At 39.6% G+C, this 21,408-nt stretch overlaps 1 protein-coding gene across 1 annotated transcript in view; it reads right to left on the bottom strand.

The window, feature by feature from the left end:
* Positions 1 to 11,366: 11,366 nt before the first annotated feature.
* The window catches only part of LOC134747833 (activating transcription factor 3), a 69,459-nt gene continuing 59,417 nt past the window's right edge, over positions 11,367 to 21,408 (bottom strand). Inside the window, exons 4-6 of the mRNA XM_063682474.1 lie at positions 20,490 to 20,648; positions 17,183 to 17,341; positions 11,367 to 16,407 (exon numbers count right to left, since the gene is read on the bottom strand). Of these exons, the coding sequence (XP_063538544.1) occupies positions 15,901 to 16,407; positions 17,183 to 17,341; positions 20,490 to 20,648 (825 nt within the window). The 3' untranslated portion in view covers positions 11,367 to 15,900. The remainder of the gene's footprint in view (positions 16,408 to 17,182; positions 17,342 to 20,489; positions 20,649 to 21,408) is intronic.

Below are 21,408 nucleotides of genomic sequence, written 5' to 3'. Positions count from 1 at the left end.
GCTGCGAGCGACATCTAGCGGAGCAATTGTCTCCAATCCAATATGGCGATTTGAGCGTTCCGTGTCGAATCCTCTCGTCTCTAATCAAGAAAAATCTGTGCAATTTATGTGTTAATCGAACTATCCGTATAATGAACGTGTGTGATGAGTGTTTTGTCGAAGACAACGAGAAAAGTCCAAGGCCTTGGTGAAAGTCAGCTCTCATGTGGTGATCGCAAGGAATACACGTGCCGGCATTCCCAAAACGGACATTTTTCAAGTAAGTGAGTGTGAATTTCCCATTTTCCCCTCTGTTTTTCCTTTCACTATTTTACATCCGCAGAATCAGTCAAATACAGTCCACTAAACGCGCTCGTGACTGAAAAGCACAAAAAAGCGCACCGCAAAAATAAAATTAACTATATGGGAAAGATTTTCAATATTTTGATTTAATATCACCCATAGTTTTGGTCACATCGATCCGAATATTCAATTAGTTTTGCAATCTAATTATCAAGTGATAAGCCTATTCTTAAATAACAGTAATATCACACTACTTATTATTCACTTCGAAATAAATCTGGGCTAAGTACCTACTTTATGCTTGATTAATCAAATTAGTTATTCTCCCTTTTTTATTCATTTCTCAATACCGCACCGCAGGTAACTAATTTGATATTTCGTTTTTCGCTCCCGCAAATCGGCATTATAAGTAAGTGTTATTTATACCTAGTTTTATCATTCGAAACGCAGTTGTTCGAGATTTCATTAATATCGCTCAAACACAAGTATTTCGCATAGTTATATCACATCTACCCGAAACTTGAAGGTTCGTTCGTTCTGGATTGTTCGACTGCATAGTTCACATAAAAGGTCGTAAGCGCAACTTGTATCGCATACAGTTACGACCTTCTTCCCGCAAACCGCATTGATTTTAATAATTTTAAGCACTAAATACTTTAAGTTGCATATCGAGTATTTGTCGTTTATCATACGTGAATTCATAAATTTCATTGCTTATTTGTTTAAATTTCGCGAAATAATATTAGCATTTCAATTCGCTCTTATTTCATTTGTACTAAGGTTTAATTTGGTACCGTATTGAATAATTACCGCCGCTTTCTGTACGCTGTTATTATTAATTACTGTAGGTATATTTGTTGTAAATTGCCGCTTAGTAACAAGTTTTAACCATGGCCGATGAGGATAAAGATGCAGCCATCACCGTTGAACTTGTCATCCTCGAAGGTAAACGTAATGCGTATTTTACGCGTTTACAAAATATTTATACCTTGTCACTTAAGGCGCAACAAGATGAAATACAACGCAATTTGTTTGTGAATAATGTCGCGGCTTTGGACCAGTTGCGGTCTGATTTTGAACGTGTCTTGGACACTTATAACTCGCGATTAATCCAACAAAAACCTAACGCTACAGTTAATTATCAACCTTTGATCGCTTTTGATGAGATGTATTGTCAAATAAAACGCGTGCAGGCTGAAATAAAGGATAATATGAATGAGGTACAAAAAAGTCAATCTTATGCCGTAAAACATAAGTTGCCCACCATTGAATTGTTACCATTTAACGGTGAGATTCAGAATTGGCCTTTATTTTATGAGCAATTCAAAAGTGTCATTCATAACAATCCGCGTCTATCGGACAGCGAACGCGTGCAGTTTTTAGTAGGTAAATTGACGGACAAGGCGAAGTCTGTGTGTGCCGGACTGCCGGCCACAGGTGAGAACTATCTCATTATATGGCAAGCTCTTATTGATAAATATGAGGATAAACGCGCGCTGGCTATTGGCTACGCTAATCAATTATTGAATTTTAAAACTATACCGACCGGGTCGGAAGCAAATTTGGATGCCTTTCTATGCAAATTCGACGCATCTGTAAGGGCGCTAAAGGCGCTCAAGTTAAACGACTTGGCAGATTTCCTCTTTTTACATCTCGCATTACAAAGATTGGATTCGGAATCTGTTAAATTATTCGAAATGTTTTATCGTAAAGAAAAGTGCCCGTCTTATGCTAACCTTGTTGAGTTTATCAAAGAGCAGACCAAGGTCGTACCTCACTCGCTGTCAAAACAAACTTTTCACGCGTCTAAACCTACTAGTTATGATAAAGGTTTACCTACTCCAAAAAACATCCAAACCAAATCTTTTGTCAGTCGACCCGCCCAGACACCAATTTGTCAGTTGTGTAAAACCGATAAACATGAACATTTGTATCAGTGTTCCGTTTTTACAAAAATGACACCGCATGAAAGGTATAAATTCGTAAAATCGAATTCAGTTTGCAATAATTGTCTTAGTTACAAACATAAAATGTCCGCTTGTAGTTCTCAACGAACCTGCAGTGTGTGTGCATCTAGGCATCATACACTGCTTCATTTCAATTCGCCGGTAAATAAACAGTCTAGTTTAATGCCGCCGCAAAACTGTTCTTCCAGTTTAGTGCCGCCGTCGGCACTCGCTTGCACACCTGTGCATAAACCGACAAACGATACGCAACCGCGCGCTCAAGGAGATACGGTTGATAATAGTTTGCAAACTAGATCCACTTTAAGCCATGTAGCGTACGCGCCTTGTAGCAGCGAGGCGGAATCTAATGACGATGACGCGGACTGTTTAACCCTTTTAGCTACGGCAAAAGTTAAACTTCTAGAAACGAATCATGCTTCTGGTGAATATTTGCGAGTTTTGATTGATCCTGGATCGCAAAAGGATTATATTACTCTTGACTGTTGCAAACGTTTATCTTTACCAATTTCAAATAAAAATCGTTTCTCGAACGTTAAAGGCATCGGAAATATTTCAGAAAAAATATTCGGTCTTGCATCGGTAAAGTTTAGCTCTAGGTTTGACAATCCTCATGTCTACTCAGCAAAACCGCTCGTAATTGAAAGGATTACGTCAGAATTACCGGAGGAGTCGTTAGATTTATCGTTAATAAAATTATTTGAAAATTTACCTCTGGCAGACGATAGCTTTTATGAACCCGGACCTATTGAAATGCTCTTAGGTGTCAATTTCTTTGTCGAAATTTTACGGGATCACAAAATTCGCAACGTTGGCATACCGGCAGCCATAGAGACTACTCTAGGTTATTTAATTATGGGAGACAGCAATTGGCCGTCCTCACCACACTCCGAGACGCGCGCCTTCTGTGCGTTCACGCATGAACCGCTTAACGAAAGTTTGGAAAAGTTTTGGGCTCAAGAAGAAGTTCCAAATAAAAGGTTTTTAAGCCCTGACGATCAGGCATGTGAACAAATATTTACCACAACTACAACGCGTAACGATAATGGTTCTTACGCTGTGGACCTTCCTTTCAAAGAAAGTCCTAACGCTTTAGGCAATTCTTTTCTAACCGCAAAAAAGAGATTTTTAATGCTCGAAAATAAGTTTTCTCGCAACCCGCAACTTCATAAAAGTTATAATGAGATTATTCTCGATTATTTGGATAAGGGAATTATTTCTCTGGTTCCTCCTGAGGAACTCCTCGGTCCAGGTTTCCATCTACCGCATCACCCGATAATTCGCAACGACAAAAGCACTACTAAAGTGCGCTTAGTACTGGATGGAAGTTGTAAGACGGACAGCGGTCTGTCCTTGAATGACCTTCTACATACTGGTTGCAACTTGCAGGCGGATATTTTTCAGATTCTTCTGAACGTCCGCATATTCCGCATTGCCTTTTTCGCCGATGTTCGGCAAATGTACTTATGTATCGAAGTACATCCTCCGCACCGCTCCTTTCAAAGGATATTATATCGCTTTTCGCCCGAAGAACCGCTAAATACCTTTTGTTTTAACCGTGTCGCTTTCGGTCTTCGATCTTCTCCATTCCTTGCATTGCGCACACTTCGTCAGCTCGCTAGCGACGAACGTGATAGGTACCCGCTCGCAGCAGATGTCCTCGAACGAGACGTTTACATGGACGATCTAGCTTCTTCTGCTTCTTCCCACGAGGAAGCAGTTACGACAGCGACCCAGTTAATTAGCCTATTCAAGGCTGGTGGGTTTGATTTAGTTAAATGGACTAGCAACTCTCCTCAGTTGCTAGAACACATTCCCGCAACCCATCGCCAGCCTGAATCCGTCTCTTTCGACGACAGCGGCTCTCTTAAGATACTTGGCCTTCAATGGCTTCCTGGGTCTGATGAGTTCGTTTTCACTGTCTCACCTCCTCCGCTTACAGGCACGAAACGAGCTATTCTTTCTGCCACCGCCCGCTTGTATGACGTTCTTGGCCTAGTAGGGCCCGCTATTCTTTATTCGAAACTCCTCATAAAGGAGTTGTGGCTGTTGAAACAAGGCTGGGATGATTTGCCTCCTCAGCACATTTTATGTTTATGGCACCAGTTTGTCAGCGAGCTGCCTCTTATTTCTGACATAAAATTTTCTCGACATCTAGGCATTGAAAAAACCTCAAAGGTAACGCTTATTGCTTTTGCTGACGCAAGTGAAAAGGCGTATGGCTGTGTCATCTACGCACACGTCGTTACGGACAATCAACATCCCGTCATACGCTTAATTTGCTCCCGCTCGAAAGTAACACCGGTGAGGACGGTGACTGTTGCGCGTCTGGAACTTTGTGCAGTTGTTTTAATGTCAAAGCTGCTTCGTGTCGTCCATGACACATTATCAGAACGCCACAGCATTGATGATGTCTACGCATTTTCAGACTCAGAGGTCGCTTTATGCTGGGTGCACTCGTCACCGCATAGGTTCGCTACCTATGTAGCCAACCGCATCGCTCAATGTCAGGCAAATTACGCACCGGAGCATTTCTATCATGTGTCCGGATCTGAGAACCCGGCAGATTGTTTGTCTCGTGGACTACTTCCCTCCCGCTTAAAGGACCATAATCTCTGGTTTAACGGTCCGTCCTGGGCATCCTTACCAGTTAACGAATGGCCTATAACTAAGTTCTCGCCCACAGCTAAGGCACTTTCTGAGGAAAAGGTTGTCTCTTTTGTTGCTACTAATGAAAGCAACAGCAGTCACTGGCTTCTGGAGTTGGGTGAAAGGTTTTCTTCATGGCACCGGTTTCTTAAATCAGTTGTCCATGTCTTAAGATTCATCAAAAAACTACCTCGAGGCGGCGAAATCACTGCCTCTGACCTGGACGCGGCAGAATTGTTCGTGGTCAAGGTCATTCAACAAACTTCATTTGCTGATGATTTACGCAATATTAAAAATGGCAAGGTATGCTCACCCTCACTTCGCAAGTTATTTCCTTTTGTCACTGATGACGTTCTACGAGTGGGAGGACGTCTAGGCAACTCTTCCTTGGATTATTGTAGTAAACATCCCGCAGTGTTGCCCAAGAAAGGGCACCTTATTGAAATTTTAATTGATTTTTTCCATCGCGAAAACTTGCACGCACCTTTTGCTTTCTATTTTGAGACAGAAATATTGGATTTTGTCCGCACGTCGAATTGTGAGACAGCGCTTTCACAAATGTAACGCTTGTTTCAGAGTTAATCCGACCAATACATTCCCTTCTATGGCAGACCTGCCAGAGTGTCGCGTTAATGAAAGTAAAGCATTCACGCATACGGGGGTAGATTACGCCGGTCCTTTCAACATTACCATGGTCAGAAAGCGTGGGGCAAAAAGCCAAAAGGCATGGCTGTGTCTTTTCATCTGTATGGTGACAAAGGCCGTTCATACTGAACTCGTCTCGTCGCTCAGTTCTGAGTAGTGATGGGCAGCGGTAACATTCCCGCTACCAGTAAGTTTCCATTTGGGAATGTTACTAGTAAGTTCCCAATGTTACCAGTAACATTCCCAAAAGCCGGTAACATACGAAACTGATGATAGTGATGACTTATATGAGATAAAATAAGGTTCAAAACTTATTTTTTTAGTACAACTTACTCAAAAATATGTCCCATAGTTCTTAATTCGCTGGCATAAGAGCTATGGGATCAATTTTATAAATTTGGTATACAGATAGTGAGCACCGGGGAAGGACATAGGATACTTTTTTATCCCAGAACACCCCTTAAGGGGATGGAAAGGGGAGTTGACACTTGTATGGGGAATCAATAACCGCTAACCGATTTAGATGAAGTTTGGTATGGAGATAATTTGGGTCCTGGGGAAGGACATAGGATAGATATTCGCGGGCTTGGTTTCCGCAACTCGACGTCTTACTATTGCGCCTATTTTGGGTGAGGGACATAGGATAGGTTTTGCCCTAGAAATCAACCCTAAAGGGGGTGAAAAGGGGAGTGGAAATTTGTATGGAACCCAATAAAACCGATTTAGATGAAATTTGATATGGAGATAGTCTTAATTGTTTGGGAGGGTGTAGAGTAGTTTTTATTCCCGAAGTCATCCTGTTCTCTTCTCCACTTTTCTAACACTCACTCAAAGTGCCGCTGGTAATGTATGATGGAGGCAGCTCAAGACCTGGAACACCTGGAGTGCTCCTGGGTGCAAAGGGTCAGGGGTAACACTCGCTCAACGTGACGCTGGTTGTATATGATGAGGAAAGCTCAAGACCTGGAACACCTGGAGTGCTGCTAGGTGCAACGGATCAGGGGTAACACTCGCTCAACGTACCGCTGGTAGTGTATTATGGGAAAAGCTCAAGATCTGGAACACCTGGAGTGCTGCTGGGTACAAAAGGTCAGGGTAACACTCGCTCAACGTGTCGTTGGTAGTGTATGATGGAGATAGCTCAAGACCTGGAACACCTGGAGTGCTGCTGGATGTACCTGATGAGGGTAAAACTCCTTTAATCTGAAGTTGGTAGAGTATGCTGTAGGCAGGTTAAGTTCTCCAAGACCTGGAACACCTGGAGGTCTGCCAGATGAAGCAGGCGTCTGACCAGAGCTACCACACGCTTAACGTGCAGTAGATACTGTTTGCTGTAATCAGGTTGAATTTTCCAAGACGTAGAACACCTGGAGGTGACTTCCCATGGGTCACTCGGTGCCTGCAAGACTTTGGTGACCAAGTTTCTGCTGGAGACGCTGCTGATCTCCCACCAGGGGGCTACCACAAGCTGAATGTTCAGCGGGTAAAATTTTGGTAGTAAAAAGAGGTGGAAGTTTGTATGGGGAAACAATAAATCTAGCTGATTGTTTAAAAATAAGCTACCCAAATTACTAATTCCACGCAGACGAAGCCGCGGGCAAAAGCTAGTAGTAGCATATATAACTGTGATCATTATTTATTATCCCTTTACTACTACTACTACTACTCTAATTTCAAATTTGATTAATTAATATAAAATTGAAATTCCAACAACTCAAAAATGACGTTTGTCACTTGGAACGTTATACAAAACTAGCTTTTGCCCGCGGCTTCGCCCGCGTGATTTAAGAATCTATGTCGTTTTGTCTAATGTACAGGGTGCGTGGGAGGCAGGGGAAGGAGAAAATATGGTTTTATAACTACTTACAAAAGATGGTTTATATGGTATATGGTTCGTAGGTAGAATACATATATATGTACTTACGATGTTTTGCATTTTACTTAGAATGGAAACCTAAACTTATAAGAAGCAAACAGACAACCACCTTCTTGTAGCACCTTGAATGTACTCATTACGGATGCAGGAAGTTTCCCGATGACTTACTCCTTCCGCCCCGTCCGTCCCGCCGCGCCGCCCGCACTCGCCTAGGTACCGATTGACGACAATCGAGATGGCACCAAATCAAGTTTAAAAATCTATTAGGATAACGCGGGTCTCCATACCTCAAAAGCAAAATTAGAACCCTTATAGGATCACGTGTGGCTGTCTGTTGGTCCGTCTGTTACAACCGATTTGCTCCGAAACTACTGGACCGTTTGAATTGCAATTTGGCACAAATACGAGTACTTTCAAGAATTTTCACGAGCACAGTATTCAATTTCAAAATCGATGCGATTTTCGTAATTAACGTGACAAAAAACCATAAAAACGACATCCATATTGATATTTAGACATTTCAACCCCATTGCACCCCAACAGGGGAGATGGTTTTTCACGTCCGTCACGTTGGATTTTAAAATCGTTCTTGTTTTCCTAATTAGCAACCCGATAAACTATAGAAACAATACCCATGTTGATTTTCAGACTTTGTCCCCTATTAGGGGGGAATTTGCAAAAAAACCTGTAACACGTGTTTATTCATTTATCGTTAGGAATACTCCTGTGAAGTTTCGAATATAATAGTCTAACTAATCTTGTTTCCCCATACAAACTTTGAACCCCCATATAACCCCCTTGGGGGGTGAATTTTTAAAAAATCATTTCTTAGTGCACCTTATAAGAAACCTACGTGCCAAATTTGGAATCTCTAGAACCAGCGGTTTGGGTTGTGTGTTGATATGTCAGTCAGGCAGTCAGTCAGTCAGTCAGTCAGTTTCTTCTTTTATATATTTAGATGTTGATTGGTTTATTCTAATAATTAAACTGATTTATACACATATTTTCTTTTACCTTATTTCCAGTCTTCACTTTTAATCATTATTTCCAGATAGTAATGTTCCCAGTAACTTTGGAAAAATACCTGGTAATATTGGGAATGTTACCGGTAACATTGGGAATTTACTCTCTCAGAGATTCCTTGACTGTTTTATGACTGTAAATAATAGCATTATTATTTTCTTAAGTATTTAACACGAAAAAAGCATATACAATTCTAATAATTTTTTCAAAGTTACTCAATGTTACCGATCTGGGTAATGTTACTGGTAGCATTACCGGGAATATTCCCACTTTTGAGTAAGTTACTGGTAACGACCCATCACTAGTTCTGAGGCATTCTTAGATGCCTTCAAAAGATTTATTTCCCGCCGTGGGCCGTGTCAGGTGTTATATAGTGATCATGGAACAAACTTCGTAGGCGCTAAGGCTTATTTTAAAGAACTTTATTCTTTTCTTAACACCGAAGATTATTACAAAATGTTTCGCGAGGAGCTCTTAAAGCATCGTATAACTTGGCGCTTAAACCCTCCCAACGCACCTCACTTCGGAGGCGCTTGGGAAAGTAATATTAAAAGCTTTAAAACGCATCTTCACCGCGTCATAGGCAAACAAATTCTGACCTACCAGGAACTATTGACGGTGACAATTCAGATCGAGAGTCAGCTAAACAGTAGACCTCTTTACGTTTTGAGTTCCGATCCATCGGAACCTACTGCTTTGACCCCCGCTCATTTCATATGTACTGCACCCTTGCAGCACTTACCCGCAGCCGATTTGAGTCAGAAACGAACGGACCTTTTAACCCGGTATTCGTTGTTAGATTCAATTGTCCAATCTTTTTGGAAGCGTTTCCGAACTGAATACCTTCACAACTTGCAGAGCAGGGAAAAATGGAATACTCCAGCTAAGCCATTAGCCGTAGGAACTGTCGTACTTATCAACGTGAATAATGCACCGCCCTTGCAATGGCCTATCGGCGTTATAACGCGTGTTTTTCCTGGTCGAGACGGAGTCGTACGAGTTGCGGAGGTGCAAACGCGAGGAGTTAAATTGGAACGACCTATAGTGCGGTTATGCCCACTGCCTACTCAGTAGAGTTCATTTATGTTAACTTTATTAGTACTAACTGTTTTTATTGATACTTAGTTTATAGTTAAGTCAAGCATAACTGGGTGGGTACTTAGTATTCATTTATTTCTATTTTTATATTAAACTTCTATTTTTTTTTTGAAGGGAATCCTTCAAGCCCGGGGGGATGTTACGTTTCGTTTTAGTAAATAATTAGATTTTGTACGCCCTTAAAAAATCCTCCTATACCTCATCCGCTCCCTCATATTCACACTCTTGTGTATTGCTGTTTCGCTCGCACTCGTGCTGCGAGCGACATCTAGCGGAGCAATTGTCTCCAATCCAATATGGCGATTTGAGCGTTCCGTGTCGAATCCTCTCGTCTCTAATCAAGAAAAATCTGTGCAATTTATGTGTTAATCGAACAATCCGTATAATGAACGTGTGTGATGAGTGTTTTGTCGAAGACAACGAGAAAAGTCCAAGGCCTTGGTGAAAGTCAGCTCTCATGTGGTGATCGCAAGGAATACACGTGCCGGCATTCCCAAAACGGACATTTTTCAAGTAAGTGAGTGTGAATTTCCCATTTTCCCCTCTGTTTTTCCTTTCACTATTTTACATCCGCAGAATCAGTCAAATACAGTCCACTAAACGCGCTCGTGACTGAAAAGCACAAAAAAGCGCACCGCAAAAATAAAATTAACTATATGGGAAAGATTTTCAATATTTTGATTTAATATCACCCAACCCGTCTTTTACTAACTGTATGCAGTAAAGAGGGACGGGTAGTCTACGTCGCGGCGAGATACTCTCGCGCCAATCATGTGCTAGCCCGGCTGTAGCTTGACAATTGTCGCTCGACATATGTCACTGACAATTCTAGCCGTGGTGAAATAGGAGCCAAGAGGTATTAAACAGCGTCTTTCCTCCATCGTCCGGTGTCGTATTCTCACTTTCTTTGGACATATCACACGTCGAGACGATCTGTGCAACGACTTGTAGTGCAAGGAAAAGTCGAACGGACGGCGCGGTAGGTCACCAATGATGCGTTGGTCAGACTTAGTCAAAAATGCACTCAATGAACCACTCCACGAATGTACAAGAAGGGCTACAGTACGGGAAGAATCGCGACGGATTCTGAAGCTTGCCACCGGCCTTGATGACGACTACGATCACTGACAAGTGTGACGACAAAGAAGACCAACATAAGTCTGCATCGATTTTTTTATTTATTTAAAACATACAGTCATATATGATACATATGTCAAAAGTGCATAGTACGCACATAGATCTTACTACTAAAAAGACCTGGAGGTTCATAAAATCACAGACAATATAATATATTGTCTGTGATAAAATATATATGTAACAAAATTGGTAATACAACAAGCACAAGCCTTAGGTGTTAATATGAAGCAACAGTACTTCATTAATACTTATTTTTAACGTCAAACTTCTATAAAATTATGAGGTATAAATGACACTTGCACAGCGTGTGCTATCAAAATCGTTGCATATATATCTTGGTCTAACTCTATCTTTGTCCTTCCTCAAATGTCGTTTGAATTTTGAGCACGTACACATTAGACTTACGTTTAGGGCGCATTATCTAATGTAAAGTAAGGACGCCCTTACTTTAGGTAAATGTAACTTTTTTATTATAAATACAGTATAGTATTAAGCCGCAACCAACGAGCCTAGTGTAAACGTGCTTAACCTTTTCGCCGCCACGTCCACTAAGTTATAAAGTGTGGTCAAAGCCAAGCCACAAATTGCACATAAACAACCCGTATAACATCAAGTCGTGGCGTGTGGTCTACGAAATATACTGACTTTATATTAAGTCAATGGCGGCGAAAATGTTAAATTGGGGGAGATTGCAATGAAACATAAAACTATGCATATATGATTTATTTTTTAATATTTGTAAGCACAATAATTTTGCTTTGTCTGTCGTATTGTTTAAAGAAGCAGGTACAAGTGATGTTTATAACACTTACAAAACCTATATACATTTCACAACTGCATTAAAATGTCTCAACAACGTGTCTTACAGAATTTATAATGAGAATCACTTTGTGACAAATAGTACCAAATGTGTACGTAACGCTGTGCTTCCACCAGACATGTGCGAGGATGCGTAGGAATGTGTGTTTATGAATCAATAGAATCACTGAATTTACCTATTCTCGCTCAGCGCAGCTCTAGTGGACGATATTCTATTGGTTGATAACAAATACACCTTTCGCTACACATCCTCATTCATCAATGGTGGAAAGCAACCTTAATGTGGTATTATATTTATAAAAATATATCCTTAAAAACAGACTATTTAATTCAATCTGACTCACAGAGAAGCATTATAATGATTTAATAATAGACATAAAAATATGTATTAAATAGTTGTAGGTACATGGTATGGGACTTATAGTTCTTCCGTTTCAATACGATATTTCCAGTAATCGTTTTATAGGTCAAGGGGTTTATACGATCGTTCAAAATGAAAGAACTATAATTAATAGTAAGGAATATAAATAGATACATCTATATTACAACAATAACTCTTAATTAGGTGTAATACTAGCAGTTATATAACAACCAAAATTCATGAAAAAGTAGTTACTTTTATACTTATATGTCAAAGAGCAAAGATACCAACTTATCTGTTCTGAAATTGACCATTCGGACAGATAATTTAGTAAATGAAATAAAAAAACGCGGTACAAGTAGCAACAGCGGTTAACATTTTGAACTTTATCTACATGTTAATAAAGTCGAAAACTTAACCGACTCGTTGCTTAGACAAAAAGCTTTCTTATACGCTACTATACCCTCTAAAGTTAATCTTACTTGTAAGATTACTGTGACGGTACCTTCACACTTCTAAGATGCAATGAGCTTTAGTTATACAATTTCTATTTACATTTACACAAGTTATTTAATTCAAATGTGTCAACGAAATATGAGATTTATATGTACCTAACTAGCTACCCGCCCCGGCTTTGCACGGGTTACACAAAACCTTAACAAATTATACACCTTTCTCAAGAATCACTCTATTCATAGGTGAAAACCGTATGAATATCCGTTCAGTTGTTTTTGAGTTTATCGCGAACATACATACACACAGAATGACGCGGCGGGGGACTTTGTTTTATAAGGTGTAGTGATGCCCAAATTAAATCGAAGAAAGATTGGCAAAAATAGAGTCTAAGACACAATGTATCTATAAACTGAATTCAAGCTCATTGCATTTCATTACATAACATTCTTGTTAAACAAGAGAAATCATAACTCCATAACATTCCCTTAAATATTGTGCTGTCAATAAATAGGTATTTTTGCGTGTACCTACGCTTAAGTTAACTTTTATCACAATGTATTTGTATTACCAACAATATAAAAATAAATGCTTGCGCGACTTGGCTCGGGAGGCCAAAAGACTAGGGGCACTGGTTTCATACGCGAAAGGCACTGCTGTAAGTATTGGTCTGCAATACCATGTAACTGAGCTACAGTTAACATAGACTTACTATGTTATCACGTACATTTTACTAAAATTAGCTTTTTATGCAAATTAACGAAACTTGACCATTTAAAAACCCAAATTTATAAAAACGACACACGCCAAGATCATGGGTGCGTTCAAAGCAATATAAACCTTACATCAAAGCATGAAGATTACATTGACAGCGTAACACTTTTAATACAATCACCTTGTACAAGTGTTGCTTGTTTTTGGCGTTGTGGGCACTACTCTTGGCGAATATGGGCGTCCTTGACGTCAAAATGGTACAAACTCCAAAACAATAAGTATTTATTGTAGATAGAGTGTGCATAAAGAGAAGAGCCGTTGAATGTATGGAGACTCTTCTTTTTCCGAACAGACTAAGTATTCGTACGACTATTGCGAACCGGAGTTAGCTACATGATGGTTTTTTAAACCTTAGAAACTATATAGGTGATATAAGTTATAGTGCTGATAACGAAAATATTATTATATTTTCGATTATTCGGTAAAAAAATACGAGTTAAGAGGCAAACGCACAGAGTACAGAATTTCCACGGTAAAAATTCTGTACTTTGCGGACAATAGGTAATCAGTTCAATGTTTGCCACTTTAACATGATATAAGCACTTGGCTGAAGTATTGCGTGTAAACTATGTACAATTTATCCTGTTATTCGAATTGAACAGGTACATTGTGGTCGAATTTAAATATCTTAGTCGTAAATCGAAAATCAAAGGCAGATGTTTCATGACAAAATCCAAGTCCCAATTATGATGGCTGTTAGTTAACTCATCGGACTTTGACCTTTAATTTTATAGTAATTGAGTAAAATGTTATTCTTGGCTAAAAGCACAACTCCGGTTACAGACTACACCATGAATATTTTATCTCATTCATTTCTTGAAAAGTCGCTGATGTAATATTTTTTGACTGCCAAAGACGTCAACTGACGCGTGCGGCTACAGCCCAATATCAACGACCTTCATGCATTTGTTCACGCCGCACACGACCGGCGTGGCATACAAAGGGTTAACAATAGTAGCTCAGATACAACCGCATTTATCGCTTATGGTAAAATCGTACAAAAATATAACATTCATATTTTACAACAAAACGGTAATACTTATTCCTGATTGTGTTAAATAAAAGGCACCATTTCATAATAAACTTTATACTATGTACGAGTACATGACGTCCGTACAAGGATGCAAGGTTCATATTTCCGCTTCACTGTAATGTAAAGGCCTTACTCAAAACCTGCCTGCAGTTTATCTGAACAAAATAGGCACTATAGATAAGATATTTTAAATCAAAATTCATAAGTAGCTTCTTTATAAATAACGTGTTTTAAAGTCCTGTTTTTTGCAAGGAACCTGGCTGTTACGTTTTTAGTAGGTACCTGCTAAAATATTTAAATTTAACATACTACGATCTTCTTTTCATTACTACTTAGCAACTTTAAAAGTTCGTGTAGCTAAACTTAGTTATAGGACTTATAGATTCCTGTTCTTCTATATGTAACTAGACAACTGCTTGCTAGGTTAACTTAACTAGCTCACTGAAAACCTAACTGACAACAGGGGTCGTAAAACTTGTCTTCCACACTTGCATAACTGGCTAGAATGAAAAAGAAATTAATCATCGCCTCAGTTAACCTTTTCGCCGCCACGGTAATGAATAAAGTGTAATCAACGCCATACGCCATGTCAAAAATTGCACGTAAACAACCCGTATAACATAGTATATCAAGTCGTGGCGTGTGGGGCACGAAATGTATACTGACTTTATATCAAGTCAATGGCGGCGAAAAGTTTAACGGAGAATACAGTTTAGTTGAAATGTTTCATATCAGAATTACATTCAAAAATATATATGATACATATTATTCGATGCCTTACTTATAAAGCCATTAAATTTTGTTTCCCATAACGCCATCTTTATATTCTATCACTTGTATTTTGTATTAAAGCACCTTACACGCTAATATTATTTTTTGTATAGCTACAACACTTATCTACTTATATAAATCATGTATGTTTTCATCTTTATAAATCTATTCGTTAATAATCTGTGAATATATTTTAGCAACAATACAATATACTTTCGGAATATCAACGGGAGGTATTTGTAAGTAATTCTAATTACCTATTGGAAGATGAAATATTTTAATGTGATGTATCATAATTTAGGTATTTTCTTTGTCTTGTGCAAGACATTTCATACACATTGTAATCAACAAAACAAATTCATAACGTGCAGAATTTTTCATCGTGAGATACTTTCATTAATTTAATCTCATTTCTCATATTGCACCACATAATCAGATCTCAACCAGTAAACTTATTATTAAACAGATCAAAGCAAAATTATTTCACTTAAAAAAATAACCGAGAGTGGTACCTAATCATATGTTAAGAGTTAAACATCTAGGTAAAAATAAAATAGGGGGGTACCTAACTATCAACTGTTTCACAGTTTCTATTGAAGTGTTAAGCAATAATTTTATTATTTCACAACGCGGAATAAAATAAACATAACATAAATAAATGGTCATAATGTCGAAATATTTGAAATGAAAATATTGATACCTACCTATACGGAGTAATCTTTCGCCAATACCCTTTAGTTTCACTCGTCATAAACGATACAGGCACCATACTAATCTACGCTGTTGTTCTACACAGTAGACATACGACTTTGTTTCGAAATATACCTCCCATCCCTGCTTTAGCTTAAATTTCTATATAATACGAAAAAAGGGCAGCTTTTACTTCACTTTTTAAGACAAAGTTATGAAAAATTATCACATTGGACACAGATATAAAGTGAAGTAAAAGTTACAACGGTGATGACGCTCTATTCCGAATTTCTCAATGCTTAACCTTACGTATACTCGTGAGACGTTAGACCAGGCAGCCGTCGTTGAGGCCGTTGTTGAGTTTGGTTTGCGAGTCGGGGACGGTCGCAGGGTACGTATGGCACTGCTGCGTGCTCAGGTTGTAGTTGGCCTCGGCATCGTAGTACTCTTGTTCGGACTCGATCGGGACGAGGAGGTTTGTGGTCTTGGATATGAAGCCGTCCGTCGTGACGAACGACGTGTCAGGGTTGGTTTGCAGGCTGAGCACGCTGTCGGGCCGGGTGTAGTCGCCCTCGAGGATCTGTGACATGTAGAGGGGCTCGATGGACGCGATGGGTTCTATTTCGCCGGGGAAGCTGGTGGCCGAGGCGAGGATGTTGGCGGACTCGGGGCGAATGTAGGGGCTCTGCTCGAAGGCGGGGAATGTGTTGGTGTCGTAGCGGACGAGGCTGTAGCCGGGGTTCGTGGGCGAGGCCCGCGCCCCGTTCTTGACGCACGACGCTTTGTGCACGTTGAGCATTTCCAAGAGCTGCCGCCTCTCCACTTCGAGGTCCTGAAGAGATAAAACATCAGTTAAATTACAACTTAAAAAAACATATCGTGTTTATTTCAATATTGTAATGACCAGGGCCGTGTTGAATAATAAACTACACCTAATATTAAAAGCGGAACGTCTTTTCTAATATGTTACGTTTATCAGTAATCTACGTCTTCTTACAAACCATGTAGATACGGTACATGTATGTAAGCTCCAAAGAGATTTGTGTTTTGAAATAAGTGAACAAGCCAAGTAAATATCCGCTTAATCTCCCTACTTACGTCCAGCCTAATCTCGGCTTATCTTAACGAGCCATAACATAACGTGTTTGGGCATTTGAGGTGATAAACGGCATGTGTCCTTCTGTGACTTTAAGTCTTTGTCCAGGGCAAAGTATCAGCTGCAAAAATATCTAATGCAACCTTTAAATTAACGAGCAAATAAAGAATAATAAGTATGAAGAATGAAATGAAAGAGCGTTTTAACGAGTGGATATCCTTGTGATCTTTGCCTATCTACCCTATAAACAGAGAAATAAAATTAATCTGTTTATTTCGTAAAAAAACATGCATATTTACAAAACTTTACTACTAATCTTAAACTAAAAAGATTTTTAATTTAAGAGAGCTCCTGTGCTGTTTCCCTACAGTTCATGATCGCTCTCTATTGTAGCGATCATTAGGGAATTTAAGGGAAGGGCTATTGCCCTAGCCCTATAGTGCTTAACTGGATATATCCAGTTAAGCATGTAGGTACCTAAGCGTCTTTTGACTGAAATGGTGGTATGTACCTTCAACTGCGCCTTCAGGTCGATGTTCTGGTTCTCGAGGACCTCGCTCTCGGAGACCAGGTTAACGGTGCGCTCCCGTTTCTTCAGTCTGCACTTGGTGGCTGCGATTTTGTTGCGCTCTCTTCGTCGCCGCCGTCGTTCCTCGTCTTCGGGGGTAAGCTGAAGAGGAAACATTTTAGTATGAGATTTATGAAAAAAAATTAATAAAGTTCTTCATCTTCTAACTTCTAACATCTTCTCGTACGTGACAGGGCTTGGGCTATAGTCCTAACGCTGGCCCAATGCGGGTTTGACTTCACATAAGATATATACCCCTGAATTTCTTCGCAGAGGTAATATGCAGGTCTCCTCACGATGTTTTCCTTCGCCGAAAAGATAGTGGTATTAAAAAGTCTATAGAACAAGGAAATACGTCAGTGAACATTTTCAGTTTGTTTGAAGGTTTTTATTGCCGATTTGAAGTATATAATGTGCCGCGCCCTGCACTGTGTGTGAGGATCCAGGGGCGGGCCAAACGTTTAGGCTCTAAAATTCCTCGGAACTCTTGCCCAAACTATCTTTTGCACAAAATATAATTGTATGTTCTTAATTCGATTTAAAGACCCTTTATGAGATTAGAATACAAATGTGACTGATGTTGCAAATAAATGAGGTGATATTAGGTACCTCAATAAATTATTCCGATTAATTTTACAACCACGTACTATCGAGGAAGTGAATTCACACGTAGCGGCGGTTATTCAAATCGCTTGCCGAGTGCTTTGCCTCTAATGAACCTGAACTGGTAACGAGTTTGAATGAAACTGTTGACTTAGTTACTTAATATAAAAATATATAGGTATAGACACGAAAGTTTTGTGACCTTTTTGCACCACCCATACCACACTCAAAGCCATATGATGTTATGGATGGTATAGAGAGGATGCCAATCTCTTATGGCAGTGACCGAAAGTGACCGCTTTCAGCTTTAAATAATAGTTCCTAATCTCTCCGGTGGCGCTAGTTAGGCTCTGGGACATGATCGAGTATAACATGAACCATATAAGGCAAAAAATAACCCGACCAAATGACGTAGGTTGTTTTTGGTAGTATTTCGGTGTATGGTGGCGCCGCCTAATTACTGTTTTTTGATGGACACTTTTCATACATAGAGATTTGGCTCCTTCATATAGTTTCCATGAAGTGATGTTTTAAAACAACTGTCAAGTGGGGAATTAGAAACGCTCGTCATTACTTGAGAGACCTGATAGTGATTATATATTAAATTATTTGGACCTGATTTTATCAGAAACAAAATAATAAATAGGTACTGTATAGAATAAATGCAGCAATGTTTTTGGAAGCTTTCTTTCCTGATCTTCTCTGTAAAGGTGCGTCCAAATCGAATGCGCTGTGGCTTGCGTTAAGCGGGCAATCTGAAGCAAACATACCTGCACTACTATAGTCTGCATCTTCTCAAATGATTTTTTCGCCAAATATCCTAATCTGTTAAACAAAAGCCTTTGTTCCTTTTATGCGTGCGCGTGCCCATTGTTGGTGAGCGCGTGACCATTGTGTATCAGCCAGTGGCATGCGCTTACCAACAATGGCCATGCGCTCACCAACAATGGGCACGCGCACGCACAAAAGGAACAAAGGCTTTTGTTTAACGGTTTAAGGTCTTTGGCCAAAAAATCATTTGAGAAGATGCAGACTACTACTATGCAGACCTTTTCTATAAAGATGTCCTACCAACTGCAAGCCTAATCATAGACCACGCATATACTGGTTCACGAGGCGATGAGTAACAAGCCATGAGAACAATATTAAGTGCATTCACAATCAAGCCTTCTTTGCACGGTGCTATAAAACTTCAATAGCACCGTGCATTACGATGCAGCCGCCGTAGCTAATAAAGCTAGTTAAGATATTCGCTATCGTTCGTTTCTGTCTATTCCGAGTAGTGGACTTAGGTTAGTCATAAACATTTTACTGCCTTTTTGCTTGAGGTCAAGCGTGCAGTAAGTTATAATTTAGCTGATTTCAAGTGAGATAATACAAAATAAACACCTTGCAGTTTCAGTGAATAATCAGGTGATATTTAATCGGTAGTAACAATCTTAGATTGATTTAACTTCTCAATTGCCACGGCTACATTCTACACCACGCGAAAATAAACCTTATCAGAATGCATGAAAGTGAATTTCAAACTTTGCGCATTGTCATATATAGTGGTCGGTGGCGCTGAAAAGGTAAAATGTTGTATCAAATCAATAACCAAATAAGTTCCTTTGTAATTTTTACCGACGCTTTATGTACAGTCGCCATCAGATATATCAGAGCGGCCAAGGTGCTCACACATATCTGAACACGCCTCTATTGTCAAGGCGCTAGAGTGCGTGTTCAGATATTTGTGAGCACCTCAGCCGTTCCGATATATCTGATGGTGACTTTACTTGCACACAGGGATGTAAGCTACTTATTAGGTCTGGCTGCATTAGTAGCCTAGGAGAATATAACCATTAACACCCATACCCATTAACAGGGCCATTAATGGAGTACCCATTAACAGGCATTCCCCTCTGTCGAAAATAGTCGGCCAATGGTCATACACAATGTATGGACTGACGTTAGCGTTTATCTGACAATTCTGACATGTCTATTTTGACTTTACGTATACATTTGACGGTCCCCTCCCCCGCAAAAATTGGCAGACTTTTTTGTACAGCAAATTACAGACGTGGCGGCTCCGTTTGGTTTGGTTTGGTAACACATTTAATTACATTAATTGGTAGGTAATTAAAATGTCCAAAAAATTTTAATAATGCTAAATAATTGTGTCGCTTAACTTCAAACTGGTAAATCCATTCGACCCTCTCAGCAAATATCTACCCTATTACCTTTTCTAATATATACCAAAATAGTATAATCTGACAGATGGATTTACCCGAGTTTAAAGTCGACTCAATTTATTAGCATAGGCCATAGAGCTCGACAAGTGTAACAAAAGATGGCGCAGTGCGTTCTATTTTGGCTAAAGAGGTTATTAAATCTTTTCGTCGGAACTTTGTACTATACTTACTGCTAAGAGGGACAGGGAAAAAACATATGTACGCCTTTCTCTGTCCCTCTCAGCAGAAACGATAGATATAATAAAGCCCCATTTACACAGTGCGAGCACTTCCATGCAATATTCGATACATTGCTAACTACAGAGATCGATCGACCAAATACCGCAATATGGGTAACGAAAATCGCATGCAAGTTCTTGTCTAAATTGGCCTTAACTCCTTATAATGATAATGTCAGCCGCGTTTCAAATGCTTACCCCTTCGCTCTTAGTTGTGTGCGTGTGACTGCTGTCATAATCCTCGTCGCTGTCTTCTCTCTTCATCCTCTTGATGCCCATGTCCGTGTCGCTGCCGGACATCTTGCGTTTCGACTCGATGGACAGCTTCAAACCTGCCTTTATTAGTTCCGAGCAAGTCTGTAAAACAAAAATAATTTTATTAATTAGGTGTGTTTGTAGATAATTGGTAGGTTCGTAAATGGGCTAAAGTCTAAACGAACTGCATGGCATTCGCAATGACAAAGTGTGACAATGTCATAATTAAAATCATATTTCATTGAAAATATGCCGTTTAAAATTACAAGCCCTCTGTTATATTTAATTTGGTGCAAAATTAGCTTAGAAACGGACTCTTGCATGCATGCAAGCTCGGCTCTAGCTAGATTGCTCTAAAACTTTGTACTTACAATAGTATAAGGTATATCTATGCCTGTAATTAGTTTATGTAGCTTCAGATACCATAGCTGCATAGTTAAAAAAATACAGCGAATTTATGTTTTTCAACAAAACTTGTTTTTGCTCGATATTTCGTTTGTTTTATAAGGGGGCTATATAAACTAATCTCAGCTAGCACATGATTGGCGCGAGAGTATCTCGCCGCGACATAAGTCTATGTCGGGTACGGGTAGTCACCGTAAAAGACGGGTAGTCTATCTCGCGGCGAGATACTGTCGCGTCAATCATGTGCTAAGCCTACAGGCATAAATATAACGTGTCATTGTATGTGCAATGTTTCATTACAATCCAACACGTATAGTTTTAAATTGAGAACGAAACCGTTTGTATGGGAAGGTGAAATTCGGCCGAGCTAGCTGCAGACACTTAAGGACAGCATTCGGCACTTGCTAGCACGTAGTGTCTTAGTGCTTGCACAAATGGGACAAATGCTATAATGACG

This window comes from Cydia strobilella, chromosome 15 (assembly GCF_947568885.1).
Source record: "Cydia strobilella chromosome 15, ilCydStro3.1, whole genome shotgun sequence".
In the NCBI taxonomy this organism is placed as follows: Eukaryota; Metazoa; Arthropoda; class Insecta; order Lepidoptera; family Tortricidae; genus Cydia; species Cydia strobilella.
The sequence above is the reverse complement of the archived record's forward strand: the minus strand, read 5'-3'. Positions and strand labels throughout refer to the sequence as shown.